This window comes from Manis javanica, chromosome 17, assembly GCF_040802235.1.
Source record: "Manis javanica isolate MJ-LG chromosome 17, MJ_LKY, whole genome shotgun sequence".
NCBI lineage: Eukaryota > Metazoa > Chordata > Mammalia > Pholidota > Manidae > Manis > Manis javanica.
The window spans coordinates 347,027-361,656 of NC_133172.1; the positions used below are offsets into that span (position 1 = coordinate 347,027).

Below are 14,630 nucleotides of genomic sequence, written 5' to 3' on the forward strand. Positions count from 1 at the left end.
ATGAGTCTTCTCATGTTGAATAAGGGATTTATTGTAACCGAAAGCTTTCCCGCACTTGTTACATTCATAAGGTTTCTCTCCAGTATGAATTCTCTGATGCCTAGTAAGTTGACACCGCTGGCTAAAAGCCTTTTCACAATGACCGCATTCATAGGGTTTCTCACCAGTGTGTGTTCTCTTATGTATCTTAAGGGTTGACCGATTATTGAAGGCTTTCCCACAGTCAATACATTCATAGGGCTTTTCTCCAGTATGTGTTCTCTGATGTTCAATAAGGCGTGACCTCTGACGGAAAGCTTTAACACACATGTTACACTGAAAGGGCTTCTCTCCAAGGTGTGTTCTCTGATGCAGAATGAGGGCAGACCTCTGACTGAAAGCTTTCCCACAATAACCACATTCATAAGGTTTCTCTCCAGTATGGGTTCGCTGATGCACAACAAGCTCTGATCGCTGCCGAAAATATTTCCCACAGTCATTACATTTGTATGGTTTCTCTCCAGAATGAATTCTCTGATGTGAAAGAAGGCGGGAGCTCCCAGTGAAGGCTTTCCCACACTGATTACATTCAAAAGGTTTCTCTCCAGTGTGGGTTCTCTGATGTTCAGCAAGGTGAGAGCTCCCAGAGAAGGCTTTATCGCACTGATTGCATTTATATGGCTTCTCTCCAGTGTGAATTCGCAGATGCCTAATGAGTTGAGTGCTTCGAATGAAGGATTTTCCACACTGGTTACATTCATAAGGTTTCTCTCCAGTGTGAGTCCTTTTATGTGCAACAAAATCAGAGCTCTGGCTAAAGGACTTTCCACAATGAGTACACTGATAAGGTTTCTCTCCCGTATGAATTCTTTGATGTACAATAAGGTTAAAGTTCCGCCTGAAAGATTTTCCACATACATGACATTTATATGGTTTTTCTCCAGTGTGAGTTCGCTGATGCCTAACAAGTTTTGAACTCTGGGTGAATGATTTCCCACACTGGTTACATTCATAGGGCTTCTCTCCACTGTGAGTTCTCTGATGTACAATAAGGTGATAGCTCTGCCTGAAAGACTTCCCACACCAAGTACATTCATAGGGCTTTTCTCCAGTGTGTGTTCTCTGGTGTACAAGCAGCTTAGAGCAACAGCTGAAAGATTTTCCACACTGATTACATGCGTATGGCTTCTTTCCAGTCTGAATGATGTCACAGTTAGTAAAACAGGAGGCCACGTGGAAGGCATCAAAGTCCTCACATCTAACTAGTTCTTCTCCAGGACCATTTACATCAGTTTGTACAAGGCATTTGTCACACTCACACTGACCTTCACCAAAATGCATTGGCTTGTGTTCATTCAGAGACATACTGTGATTAACCTTGTTTCCATCATCTGTACAGTCACTGCTGTTCTCTGCTGAAAATATTCTATTATGAAAATGAAAGGAGACACCATAGTTAAAAGAGGCACCACTGACAGTATACTCACAAGGCTTTTTATTTCCCATTTCAACATTTTCTAGTTTAATCAAGTAAAGGCTCTGACAGAAGACTCTAGCACTTTGGTGATTTTCACAAGGCTTTAGATTAGCCCAGTCTTTCTGATGATTAAGGGAAAAAGAATTGTTTCAAGTCTTTAACCTGAGAGTTGAGCTATGGAAATGTGTTCTTGTGGGTAATGTAGGAGGCAGAAGGCCTACAGCCAGGGACCTTCCCCCAAGGTCATGCGTACCACATTCCCCTTCAGCAGTCTCCCTGAGGTAGGTACCATCTGACTCACAGAGAACTCCTGAACTGCCCCCAGGGGCCCGGACCTGACCACAGGCCCTCCTCCCATACACACCGTTTCCTTTCCATGCAGTGGGATCGTTCTTCCACAGCAACATCCTCTTCAGAAGCTGACTCTTTCTTTTCAAGTGTAGCCTTCCAGTCTAAAAGAAACCCAAATGCCCAAAATGAATTACTGGAGAAGCATTAGATGGGGAGGGTGCGATGAAGGAGCCCAAGTATGAAAGGTGACTGGTTTTGTTTCTAATTCACAGACTGTAACCTTACTCAGGATGTGAAAGGGAAGGATGGATTGATCAGCAAGTAGGAAATCAGTGGAAAGTACATAACACAAGCAAAAAAAAAAAAAAAAGATGACAGAGGAGGACTGGTCCCCAAAGAGGGAGCATGGAAATAAGAATAATCAGGGGAGAGTGAAGAGTAAAGGAAGAACCCACAGAACCGGGTCTGAAGGTTTACAGCCCTTGACAACCACAATCATAATTGCTGGGACCTGTGAATATGATGCCTTACTTGGAAAAAAGGTCTTTGCAGGTGTTTTAGGGATCGTGAGATGGGGAGAATATCTGGGTGGGCTCTAAATGTCATCACAATTGTCTTTGAGAGCCAGAGGGAGATTTGATAGAGAAGGTGGTATGAACACAGAGCAAAGATATTTGAAGGTGTTGGCCTTCAAGACTGAAGTGATATATGGGCACAAACCACAGAAGGTGTAGCCACGAGAAGCTGGAAGAGAGAAGCAGCAGACTTCCTGGGAACTCCCGAAGGAGCACTGGCGCCAATGATACCCTGATTTCAGGCCGATGGTACTGAGTGGGTTTCTGGCCTCCAGAACTGTGAGAGATTCAACTTCTCCTGTTTAAAGCCACCCAGCTCATAATTTCTTACAGCAACCACAGGAAACTAACACAAGGTCCTAACTAGTGTTTCAACCTGGACGACTGACCCAGAATCTACTCCACCTTCTGGTCTGGATCTTGAAACAGGATCCCAAACACTAACAATGCCTTAATACTCTTCATGCATCATGTGTACCATTTCCTCAGGCTGTCACAGAGGAAAAGTCTCTTTAACCACTCCAGAACTGATGCTGCGGACTCTCCGGAAAAGCACTGTGGCTCCTGAGGCAGCACAGTGAGGCAGGCTGGGCTGAAACCAGCTTCACCACAAGTGACTTCTGAGGCTCATTTCTCTAGACAGTAATCCAGGAATAAGAAGGCTTAGCTTACAAGGTTTACTTGGAGGCATAAATGAATCAGTATGTGAGCTTCACACACACACAGTGGCATTAGTGCACAGTACCATTGGTATCATCACACTTGTTACTGTCCTAATGGGAATTCCTCCCTCTGTTGAAGGTTATCAGGTGTCTAGCAAAGTACTACAGACTCCCAGCCCAGGACCCTCTCCTGGGTCCCCCCAGATTCCCCTTTTACTCGTCACTGCCTGTTTCAATTGTGTAGCACCCGTGTCTATTACCAAGGCCTCCACTCAAGCCCCCTTTTGCTCTGCATGCCTGCCAAGGAGGCCAGGACCCTCCATTTAGCGAAGTATTAACTTCACTCGCTGGCAATCCCTAGACTTTCAGGAGGATGCTCTCCTGTGTCAAACAAAGAATGTCTTTCCCCTTGGGGAGAACCCCCCACACACAACCAATACTGTTTTCCTTCCTGCATCTGTTGTGATCCTTTTGGGTGTTGCCTCAGAATCCCTGATGATAACTTTTTTTTTATGTTTTTTTCCCCATTTTTTTCTTTCTTTATTTCTCAAAACAGTATTATTTCTTATTAATCTTACATGTTTAACCGATAAAATTTTTAAAGAAACAATTCTGCTTTTTAAGATCCAAAAATACTTACACATGAATATTATGCCACGACTACATTTTAAATATCCGTTTATACTCTGAGATCCATATCTTGGTTTTTGCTATCACGTATGAATGGAGCCTTTATATCTTGTTTTCTTTATCTAGCATTGTATTGAATCTTCAAAATTTGAGATTGCCTGTCTTGAAAGTATAAGGGAAAAGATAAAAGAATGCTGACTATCTCTTGATTGCTTAGAAAGTATTTTCATAGTCAATGATGGTTCAATAGGTAAACTAAGTCCTAGAAACCTGAATTCTTTTATGGTAAATACTATTAAGCAAGAATGCAGTACACAGTTGGCCAAAGTGTGGATTTCTTTAAATAAACTCAATTAAAAATGTTTAAAGCTGTTTCTTTTTCCCATTGTTATTTAGGCAGTATATTTTATTGACAATAGAAGTGAATTTTTTAGAAATTCACTTTTTAAAAAATCTGCTTTTAAAGAAATTAAACAGCAGTGAGTGAATATACTACTATACTCAAAACCATCTACACTTAAGGTGGGGATCTTTGCCAACAGAGAGGTGTTGCTCTATGTCAGAATGGTATTACGAAGAACTGCAATCCCCTTGTTCTTTCCTTCTTGAAGATGTTGAAGCTTCCTTCTGTAGATACTCTGTGGCGAAACAGAATTTGGATATTTTGATTTAGTTTGAACTCTTGTTAGTTTGCAATCAAACTCAAGCTGTAGTCTGATTATTTCATTTCGCTTTTCCTTTCCTTGAGTTCTTTGCGTTTAACTTGGAAATTTCCACCTCCTATTTTTCTATCAGTTCTTTATGCTTTTCTTCATTTAATACAACTTTTTCTTGCATGTCCTGATAGTTTCCTTATTTCTTTCTCATATGACTCCTCTTTAATTTTCATTTCACTCATGAGTTTGGAAATATTATTCTTATATTCCTGTTCATGAGATTTTAACTTTTCTTTCATAAGATCAGCATTTAAAAAAAATTTTGTTATCATTAATCTACAATTAGATGAAGAACATTATGTTTACTAGGCTCTCCCCCCCACAAACCCCATTACAGTCACTGTCCATCAGCATAGTAAGATGTTGTAGAATCACTACTTGTCTTCTCTGTGTTGTACAGCCCTCCCCTTTCCCTCACCCACAACATTATACATGCCAATCATAATACCCCCTTTCTTCTTCCCCGCCCTTATCTCTCTCTACCCTCCCATTCTCCCCAGTCTCTTTCCCTTTGGAAACTGTTAGTCCATTTTTTGGGTTCTGTGATTCTGCTGCTGTTTTGTTCCTTCAGTTTTTCTTTGTTCTTATACTCCACATATGAGTGAAATCATTTGGTATTTGTCTTTCTCCGCTTGACTTATTTCACTAAGCATAATACCCTCTAGCTCCATCCATGTTGTTGCAAATGGTAGGAATTGTTTTCTTATGGCTGAGTAATATTCCATTGTGTATATGTACCACATCTTCTTGATCCATTCATCTACTGATGGACACTTAGGTTGCTTCCATTTCTTGGCTATTGTAAATAATGCTGCGATAAACATAGGGGTGCATCTGTCTTTTTCAAACTGGAGTGCTGCATTCTTAGGGTAAATGGCCTAGAAGTAGAATTCCTGGGTCAAATGGTAAGTCTATTTTGAGCATTTTGAGGAATATCCATACTGCTTTCCACAATGGCTGATTTACATTCCCACCAGCAGTGTAGGAGAGTTCCCCTTTCTCCACAACCTCACCAACATTTGTTGTTGTTTAGTCTTTTGGATGGTAGCCATCCTTACTGCTGTGAGGCCATCTGAATTTCTTTGGAGAACTGTCTGTTCAGCTCCTCTGCCCATTTTTTAATTGGATTATTTGCTTTTTGTTTGTTGAGGTGCGTGAGCTCTTTATATATTTTGGATGTCAAGCCTTTATCAGATCTGTCATTTACCAATATATTCTCCCATACTGTAGGGTACCTTTTTGTTCTAGTGATGGTGTCCTTTGCTGTACAGAAGCTTTTCAGCTTGATGTAATCCCACTTGTTCATTTTTTGCTTTTGTTTCCCTTGCCCGGAGAGATATGTTCATGAAGAAGTTGCTCATGTTAATGTCCAAGAGATTTTTGCCTATGTTTTTTTCTAAGAGTTTTATAGTTTCATGACTTACATTCAGGTCTTTGATCCATTTCAAATTTACTTTTGTGTATGGGGTTAGACAGTGACCCAGTTTCATTCTCTTACATGTAGCTGTCCAGTTTTGGCAGCACCATCTGTTGAAGAGACTGTCATTTCCCCATTGTATGTCCATGGCCCCTTTATTGAATATTAGTTGACCATATATGTTTGGGTTAATGTCTGGAGTCTCTAATCTGTTCCACTGGTCTGTGGCTCTGTTCTTGTGCCAGTACCAAACTGTCTTGATTACTGTGGCTTTGTAGTAGAGCTTGAAGTTGGGGAGCAAGATCCCCCCCACTTTATTCTTCTTTCTCAGGATTGCTTTGGCTATTCGGGGTCTTTGGCGGTTCCACATGAATTTTTGAACTATTTGTTCCAGTTCATTGAAGAATGCTGTTGGTAATTTGATAGGGATTGCATCAAATCTGTATATTGCTTTGGGCAGGATGGCCATTTTGATGATATTAATTCTTCCTAGCCAAGAGCATGGGATGAGTTTCCATTTGTTAGTGTCCTCTTTAATTTCTCTTAAGAGTGTCTTATAGTTTTCGGGATATAGGTCTTTCACCTGATGATAACTTTTTAAAATGAAACAATGGCCCAATGAAGGCAAGTGAAATGCAATTTGGGGATAAGAAGAAATAAATCTTTGAGCAGCTGTGTCTAAGATGGACCCGGTCAATTGAAACCAGGCAAAGGAGGTTGAACATTCTACAGCAACATCATGAAATGAGGAAGACAGACTGTGCAGGTCAGCCAGAAAAGAATGTCTATGACAGACAAGAAAGACACTGCTGGTAAACTAAATTCAGATGGCATCCTTTGAGGACCAAGGATAAGTAAAAGTAGGTGACACTTCAGAGGAAGTAATAAGAGGCTTCAAGTAAGAGTTATAGGGTGAGAAGGAGCAGGAACACACAACACAAATTCAGTAACTCCAGGCTGCAGTCATGTCAGAAGGTGGTGTGAAAAGGGAGCTGGTCAGAAAAGGCCACATACTGCATGGTTCCAACTACAGGACACTGCAAAGGGAGGAGCTACAGACATAGTAAAATAACCCGTGGTTGCATAAGTAGAGCATGGCAGATTTTCAGGGCAGTGAAATGATTCTGTATACTATAAACGTGCACTATAAAGGTGGACACATCATCATACATTTGTCCAAACCCATGGAGTGCTCACCAGCCAGAGTGAAGCTAATGTGAACTATTGACCTCTATTGATCGGTACAGATTCATCACTTATAACAAATCTACCACAGAGTGCAGGATATTAATAATAGGTGAAACTGTGTGGGAAGGGGGCAGGTGGTATATGGGAACTCTGTATTTTCTGCTCAACTTTGTATAAACACAAAACTGGTCTAAAAGAATACTCTATTTTGTTAAAACAAAACAAAGAATCAGAAGCAGCCCAATTAGAAAATGCTCATCACTCCAACTAAAATTGACTGTGGTGATGGATACACACACCGTGAATATACCAAAAGTGTCCACACAATTTACATGGTGAATTGTGAGATATGTGAACTCTTATCTTGATACAGCTAAAAAAAAAAGAATTCCAATTACACTGACACAGTGGGACGTATAAGAAAGTAATCTACAGGATGAGAAGAGGTGGAAAAGCTGGCCCAGGGATGGTGATTCAGCACTTAGTTTTTCTAGAACCCTTCTAGGTATAATGGGTCACTGACATTTTAGAGGATGAACAAATTCTCACGCATAATCTAGAAGTTATGGGAATGTCCAACACGGAGGAGGTAACGCCCAATGGCAGTGCGCAGACTGGGCCTGAGGGGAAGGCCCCAGGAAACGCTACCCCAGAGGAAGCCGGGATGAGGGCCTCCAGGACAGGAGGGGGCATGAGGACCTGAGAATAAGAGGAAGTGGGTGATGGGTGAAAACCAAAGAGATGATGGGAAGAGAGCTGAACCCACATGTGAGAAATGTCCAGATGTTGGCACTGCAACGTGTGGGCAGGGCGTGGAGGAACAGGCTGACATGGATGAGCACGTGACCGCCCTGCTAAGATGAGAAGGCAGCAGAGACTACCCACGGAAGCTCCATGCAAACAGCTTCCCTCCTCAGACCAGGGTCCTGTGGAGAGCTCTCTGCCTGTGTGAGCTGACGGGCTGCTAGCCTGCTCTCACCTTGAGTAGGTCCCTGCTCGGCCCTCCATGGGTCTTCCCCGTGCTCCAGCTGGGAGTTCACATCCGGTTTGAAAAGCAGAAGCCCTGGCCAGTGGGGGGGAAACAGAGGATTTGGTGATCTGCTTGGAGAAGAGAACCTTGCCCCTGGGCCCTGGAGTCACACACAGAGGGAGTAGGAGGCCCCAGCGCCATCCCAGGACACAACCTGGTCCCTGAACCACAAGTCACAAGCCTGCCGAGGCTGCACGGGGAAGAGCAGCAATGCGTGGGGTCTGCACCTCAAAGGGACCTACTTCAGGAGTGCTTTGGCTGGGCCCAGGCACACCCTTTGAAAGAGCCACAGCTGAGGCCCAGAGCCAGAGAACTCCTGCGAAGGGAGGGAGGGCCTTACCCAGGGAGACTAGGTGGCTGCAGGTCTCCAGAGTCACGTCTCGGTACAGCATCCTCTGGGCCCAGTCCAGCTGCCCCCACTCCTCCCGTGTGAAGGTCACAGCCACGTCCTTGAAGCTCATAAGTGGCTGAAACGTTACACGTGTTACTGTGGAGCCCTGCGTTGCTGACGTTGGGGATGGGGGTATGGGACAGCACAGGGGACAGGGCAGGCATGTGCTGAAGGCTGCTATGGGCGCCCACGGGGCTCCCCCTTCGGCTCGTATCAGGAAGGCAGGCAGGCAGGCAGGCAAGAGGCCATGTGCCCTGGCCTCAGAAGGCAGGCGCAAGCTGCCCCCCTCAGCTTCATGACTTACTAGCTGGACACCTGGATGTGTCCTTGAACTTCTCTGGCACAAGTTGCCCTCACATGACTATGAACACTGGGGTATCTCACAGGACATAAAGGGTGCTGCCCCCTGGCACCCAGGAAGCAAGCAAAGTCAGGGTCGCCCCTCACCCTGCCATGTGCTGCACTGGTAACTGTCCAAGGGTGACTGTGGCACTTCAAGGGGACACTCTTGGCCATCTTCCTGAGTGGTCTCGGTGAGGGTCAAGGGCCCAGTGGCTTCCTGAGTATAGAGGCTGAGCTCCGCCTGCCCTCATGGTCCTGCTCATCAACCGCCACAAAAGGCTGGAACCAGAGACCCGGCCCAAGGGACCAGGTGCAGGAGACCCTGCTGGGCCTGGCCTGGGGGCTCCTGTTCCCCCATTCAGGGAAGGTGCTGTATCTGCCTGGAGTCTCACCTAGGGGCCCAGGGCCACATCACGGGTCTCCTGTGCACTCACCCAAGGAGGTGGGTGCTATTCCTGGCCCGTTTTACATCTGAGAGAACAGAGAGAGCAGAGGCCTTCAGCTCACCGGGGCTGGGGCCAGCCGAGAACATGCTTCCATTTCCTCCTCATACCCGGAGACGCTGTCCCAAAGAGGGCAGGAGTCCTCAGAAGGCAGGGCGGGAGCTGGGGGAACAATCAGGGATTCAGCCCCACTTCAGCGTCCCCATGCTCCTGAGCCCACCCCAGCCCCAAAGCAGAGGGCTGGCAGTGCCAGCTGAGGAGACTCTCCTGGGGTGAGAGACGGGGTCCGACACAAGCTGGTGGGAACTGAGATTCTGTGGCCCCGGCCTGGTGATGGCCCCGGGCTGCCCCAGCCTCCAGGAAAATGCCCGGCACGTGCTGCTGCCTCTGGACTGTAAGACCACAGGCACACAACCATCCTCTGACACTCCGATAAGGAGTGGCCAGTCTCTCCTGTCACCAAACAGGAGGAGGAGGAGGCAGAGTGCAAACAACTGCACAATTCAAAAATATCTCAGTGAAGTGCCAGCGGCTCCTAAACATGGGAGTTGGAGGTGTGGGTGGGTACAAGGACAGGGAAGTCCCCAGGATAACAGCGAAGGGCACTCCATGGGGGGTGTCCACCCAAGCCATTCTGGAGGGGCCAGGACGCCACCCCACAGTCTGGGGGGCAGGCCTTGCACCCTCTGCTTTAATTTTGTCACCACTTCCTGTACTCTGCCCAACAGCTTGGCTGCCGTCACGTGACTGTCCCACTGAGACAGCCTGACAAAAATCCTCCCCAGTGCCACCCAATCCTTCCCTACACTCCCCCTGCTCACCCCCTGGTACAAGGGCACACAGGCCCACACGCCATCTCTATGGTTAATGGTCATGGGGGTGACCCAGCATCTCAGAAGCACCCTGCATCTGTGCTTCTGCTCACACCGAACCACCATGCACTCCACTGGGTGGAATCTGTCACTTGCGCGGTGTTTTTCGAGTCACCAAGAACCGGGGACACCTCACCCCTTTGACTCTCGGAACAACTGCCGATTGGACCAGAAGCCCAGGGAGCCAATCCCTCTAAACACTCACTTCTTCCTGGAGGTACTTGCTACACCCCAGCTGTGAACGTCAGTATTTTCCCACCCTTCTCTGTACGACCAGTTCCCCGGAGAACCAGGAATCGGGCCTCTTGTGAGGGAAGCTCATGCTCTCTCCGTGCCTTGTGTTTCTGGCAGGCCTCACCATGCTTTCTAACACCTGGGTACGTCCTTCCACCGATGTCACCCCCTCTCTGTGGCTCCCCTGGTGCTGCCATTTCGTAGGTCCGGGGCCCCCCACAAAGTGTGCAATGGGCTGCCCCCAGCCACCACCAGCAGAACACAGCACCCACAGCCAGGCCAGGGCCTCAACACAGGCAGCTTCCCGCTGGCTCTTCCACCAGACAGTCTCTCCGAGCACGGACTGCTCCGCAATCTCCTTCCTGAGCCTGACCCTGCAGACGCTCTCCTTCCCGGCACAGTCTTCATGGAGGGTCCCAATTTGTCTTCCTCACACAAACATAATATTCTTCAGGCAAAAAATGCACTGGAGTCTTCCAAGAATAAGCAGCAAGAGCAGAGGGAAGGCCAAGCACGAATTCAATGCTGGAGCAGGAGGCGGAGCCTTCACAAGGCAGTGCTGCGTCTGACCCTGGCGGCAGGGGCAGGACACATGGGGCCGCAACACACACACAGGAAACTGGATGCTAGGGGGGTAAGAACTGCAGCCAAGTGATACGTTTTTGAGGAAAACTTCATATTCCACTAAAAAAGGTTTAAGGTGGAACATGAGTGTGACAAAACGTCCGATTTGCAAGGAGTCGGAGTGAGCGCGCTGTTGCTTGGCTCCCAGCACTAAAAGAACTCAAAAGAACAAAACAACCCCAACCCCAAAAAGGCAGACGCTCCATCCATCCACAATGTCTGCATAGCCACTGTCCACAGCACACATCTCACACAGGGAGGGGAGACACAGGGCTGACTCAGCAGGCCCGGGTTGGCCACAGCCTGCGCAGTGCCTCCCACCCAGCTGCGGGGAGGTGACCTGAGCCCCTGGGGGTACCCCGACGAAGGCCTTGGCTTACTCAAGAGCCCATCCCGGCAGACCGCCAGGCTCCATTAAAGAACAAGGCCTTGAGGTAACACACCTCCAGGAAATGTGAGGAAGCCGGCCATTTCTGTCCAGTAGAGGTTATTGACTGGGAGCAGTTCGCTCTCAGCGGTTACGTGGCAACGGAGATGCCTGTTGGTTACCACAGCTTGCAGAGGGCTGAGTGTGGAGGGAGCCGGCCACTGGCTATCCACTGGGCAGAGGTAAGAGACGGTACTGACCCCCTCACAGTGTACAGGACGGCCCCTACCAGAGAATGACTTGAGGACAAGCCTGTCGGTCATAAAGGCAATGAGACTCTTCAGCTTAGGGCCAATCTCACAAATCAGCAGATCTGCAGAAAATCTGTGGCTGTGGATCACTCAGTCCTCTTTATTTTCACCAACTTCTCTTCCTGAATTAAATGGAACACTCAGAGGCTACTTAAAAGTGACAGCAAACTTGCAGGACCCTCACCTCTCTCTCACCAAGAAACATGAGCCCACACAACAGGCTGTCACCAACCAGGATGCCACTAAACCTGTGTCCACCTCCCATGGCACAGGGCGCCCATCTCAGCTCACCTCTCTCTGTGTACCAATCAGGGTCTGGAGAACTTTTTGGCCATCGCTGTGGTTGACTGAGAAATGGCCCCCAAAAGATGCCCATGTGCGAGTCCCCAGAACCTATGAATGCTACCTCACATGGCAAAAGGGACTCTGGAAATGGGACTCAGTTCCAGATCTTGAAATGGGGAGATTATCCTGAGTTTTTCTGGGTGGGCCTGACGTCATCACAATAATCCTACGGCAAGGGATGTAGGCAGGTCAGGGACAGAGAGGTGGTAACAAGAGCAGAGGCCCCTGGGCTGCAAGCCCACATCCTTCTACCCAGTGTACTGAGGGCCACTCAGCACAGGAAAGCTTAACATCCTCTCAGGTGTACTGAGAATGCATGGCCCTGAGCCAGGAGACTCGGAGCCCTTCCGACCCCTTCTTCACGCTCACCCGTCACCTTCAGTCAGTCACACAGACCCGGGGTACCCACCTTTCAAAGAACACACACCTCTCCACACCCTAGGTCCCCCACATCTGCCCAGTGGCTGCTCCTTGCTCAGGTCACTGCAGCTGATCTTACTGGGTCCTGCCTCCTGTCCTTTACACCTTCTCCCAGGAAGCCACAGGGACTGCTACCCAGTGGAGCTCCTACAGCACCCTCTTTTGAGAGCAGCTTCTCACTGCCCCAGATGGGAGTCGCCAGTCCTCAGTCTCCGGAAGTTCCTTCCCAGATCACCACCACCCATGGACTGCTGGTTCAGACAGAGCTGGGAAAATCCCAGGCTCTCCTCCGAGTTGCTCCTTTACTCTTACATTTCTGACCCTTCTGCTCAGCCAATGTGTGGTTTTTTCCCCCACCAAGCAATTTTCTGTGACACCACCAGGTGTCCCACTATTTAGCTCAATTAGCACCACCTACCTGGAGACAGCACGAAGGGCCCTGGGCCACCAGGACTGCCCCCACCTCATATACCCACCACAAGTAGTAGGTCCCCAGGTTACTCAACTGCATCTGACCTGGCTACACATCAGGGGTTCCCAGGACCTCCTCCCACTTGGGTCTGATTAATGAAAGGATATGATAAAGGATACAAATGAACAGCCAGATGAAGAGCCACCTGGGGAGAGGCCCGGGAGTGTCCCCAGCACAGGACTTGAGGGTGTCACCCTCCGGATGTGTGTGGCTGTGCTCACCAGCCTGCAAGCTCTCCCAGCCTCATACTCTTGGGGTTTTTATGGAGGCTTCCTTGTGTAGGCATGATTAATTACTAACTCCATTTTTAGCACCTCTCCCTTCCTAGAGAAGTTGGGGGAACTGCACAGCCCAAGCTTTTAACTATGGCGTGGTCCTTCTGGTAACCAGCCCCCGCCCAGAAGCCCACCCAGACTAGCCTCATTAAAACAAGATGCTCCCAGTGCTCTTATTACTTAGGAATTTATAAGGATTTTAGGAGCCCTGTGCTAGGGACAGGATCAAAGACCAATATAATTTTTTCTATTATTTCAGACACTTGCTGCATTTCAGTCACATAAATATCTTTTTTTTATGTTTTTAATTTTCGTATCATTAATATAAAATTGCATGAGCAGCACTGTGATTACTAGATTCCCCCCATTATCAAGTACCCCCCCCGCATACCCCACGACAGTCGCTGTCCATCAGTGTAGTAAGATGTTATAGAGTCACTACTTGTCTTTTCTGTGCCATACTGCCTTCCCATGACACCCCCACATTATGTGTGCTAATCGTAATGTCCCTTATTCCCCTTCTCCCTCCCTTCCCCCCCCATCCTCCCCAGTCCCTTTCCCTTCAGTAGCTGTTAGTCCATTCTTGGGTTCTGTGAGTGCTGCTGTTTTGTGCCTTCAGTTTTTTCTTTGTTCTTACGCTCCACAGATGAGTGAAATCATTTTGTACTTGTCTTTCTCCACCTGGCTTATTTCACTGAGCATAATACCCTCTAGGTCCATCCATGTTGTTGCAAATAGTTGGATTTGTTTTCTTCTTATGGCTGAACAGTATTCCATTGTGTATATGTACCACATCTTTTTCATCCATTCATCCACTGATGGACACTTAGGTTGCCTCCATTTCTTGGCTACTGTAAATAGTGCTGCAATAAACAGGGGTGCATATGTCTTTCTGAATCTGAGAAGTTGTTTTCTTTGGGTAAATTCCTAGGAGTGCAATTCCTGAGTCAAATGGTATTTCTATCACATAAATATCTTTTAATTCCCTGACCCCACAGTGCTCCCCCTCCAGTCACTGGTATGTGTTTTTCTACCTGACAAGTACCCTTGTCCCTTTGCCAACTCCTCAGATCTCTGCTTCCATGCCAATTAGGAGCCATGCAAATGAAACTCAGAGCTTCTGGTGAGAGAGCCCACTCTTGCAACACCAGGTAAGATACAAAAAGAAAACATGTGAGAGACACAGTAAGGATAATAAGCAGCAATGAAGTCTCCATTGAGCAGCAGGAAGTAAAGCAAAGCAGGTGTGTGGTCCTCCAGTTAAGGGCCTTCAGGGCCTACTCAGGAATCTGGCCTCAATTCAAAATCAGAGCCGCAGTAGTTCCCACCCTACTTGCCAAAAAATCTGCTGAGAAGTGCTGCCAGGGATGAGCAAGCTGCTTGTCTGGAGTATTAGTTTCCTGCAGGTACTGTGACAAACTGCGACAAGTGTGGTGGCTTAAAACAACATTATCCATTTCCTTATAGTTTTGGAGGCCAGGAGCTTTTCTGCTGACTACCATTTTATTTATTGCTTTCATCTCTTCACAATTTATCCTGAGAAATGGGTGAGCAGAGACTATAAAACCT

The 14,630-nt window shown here is 47.4% G+C and overlaps 1 protein-coding gene and 1 pseudogene across 1 annotated transcript in view; both read right to left on the reverse strand.

Annotated features, from left to right (window-relative positions):
- The window catches only part of ZNF544 (zinc finger protein 544), a 28,046-nt gene that overhangs the window by 10,331 nt on the left and 3,085 nt on the right, over positions 1-14,630 (reverse strand). Inside the window, 5 exon segments of the mRNA XM_073225323.1 lie at positions 2-1,405; positions 1,821-1,908; positions 7,915-7,998; positions 8,306-8,432; positions 9,206-9,303. Coding sequence (XP_073081424.1) covers positions 2-1,405; positions 1,821-1,908; positions 7,915-7,998; positions 8,306-8,432; positions 9,206-9,303 — 1,801 coding nt within the window.
- LOC140847041 (coiled-coil domain-containing protein 152 pseudogene) lies at positions 1,915-4,602 on the reverse strand (annotated as a pseudogene).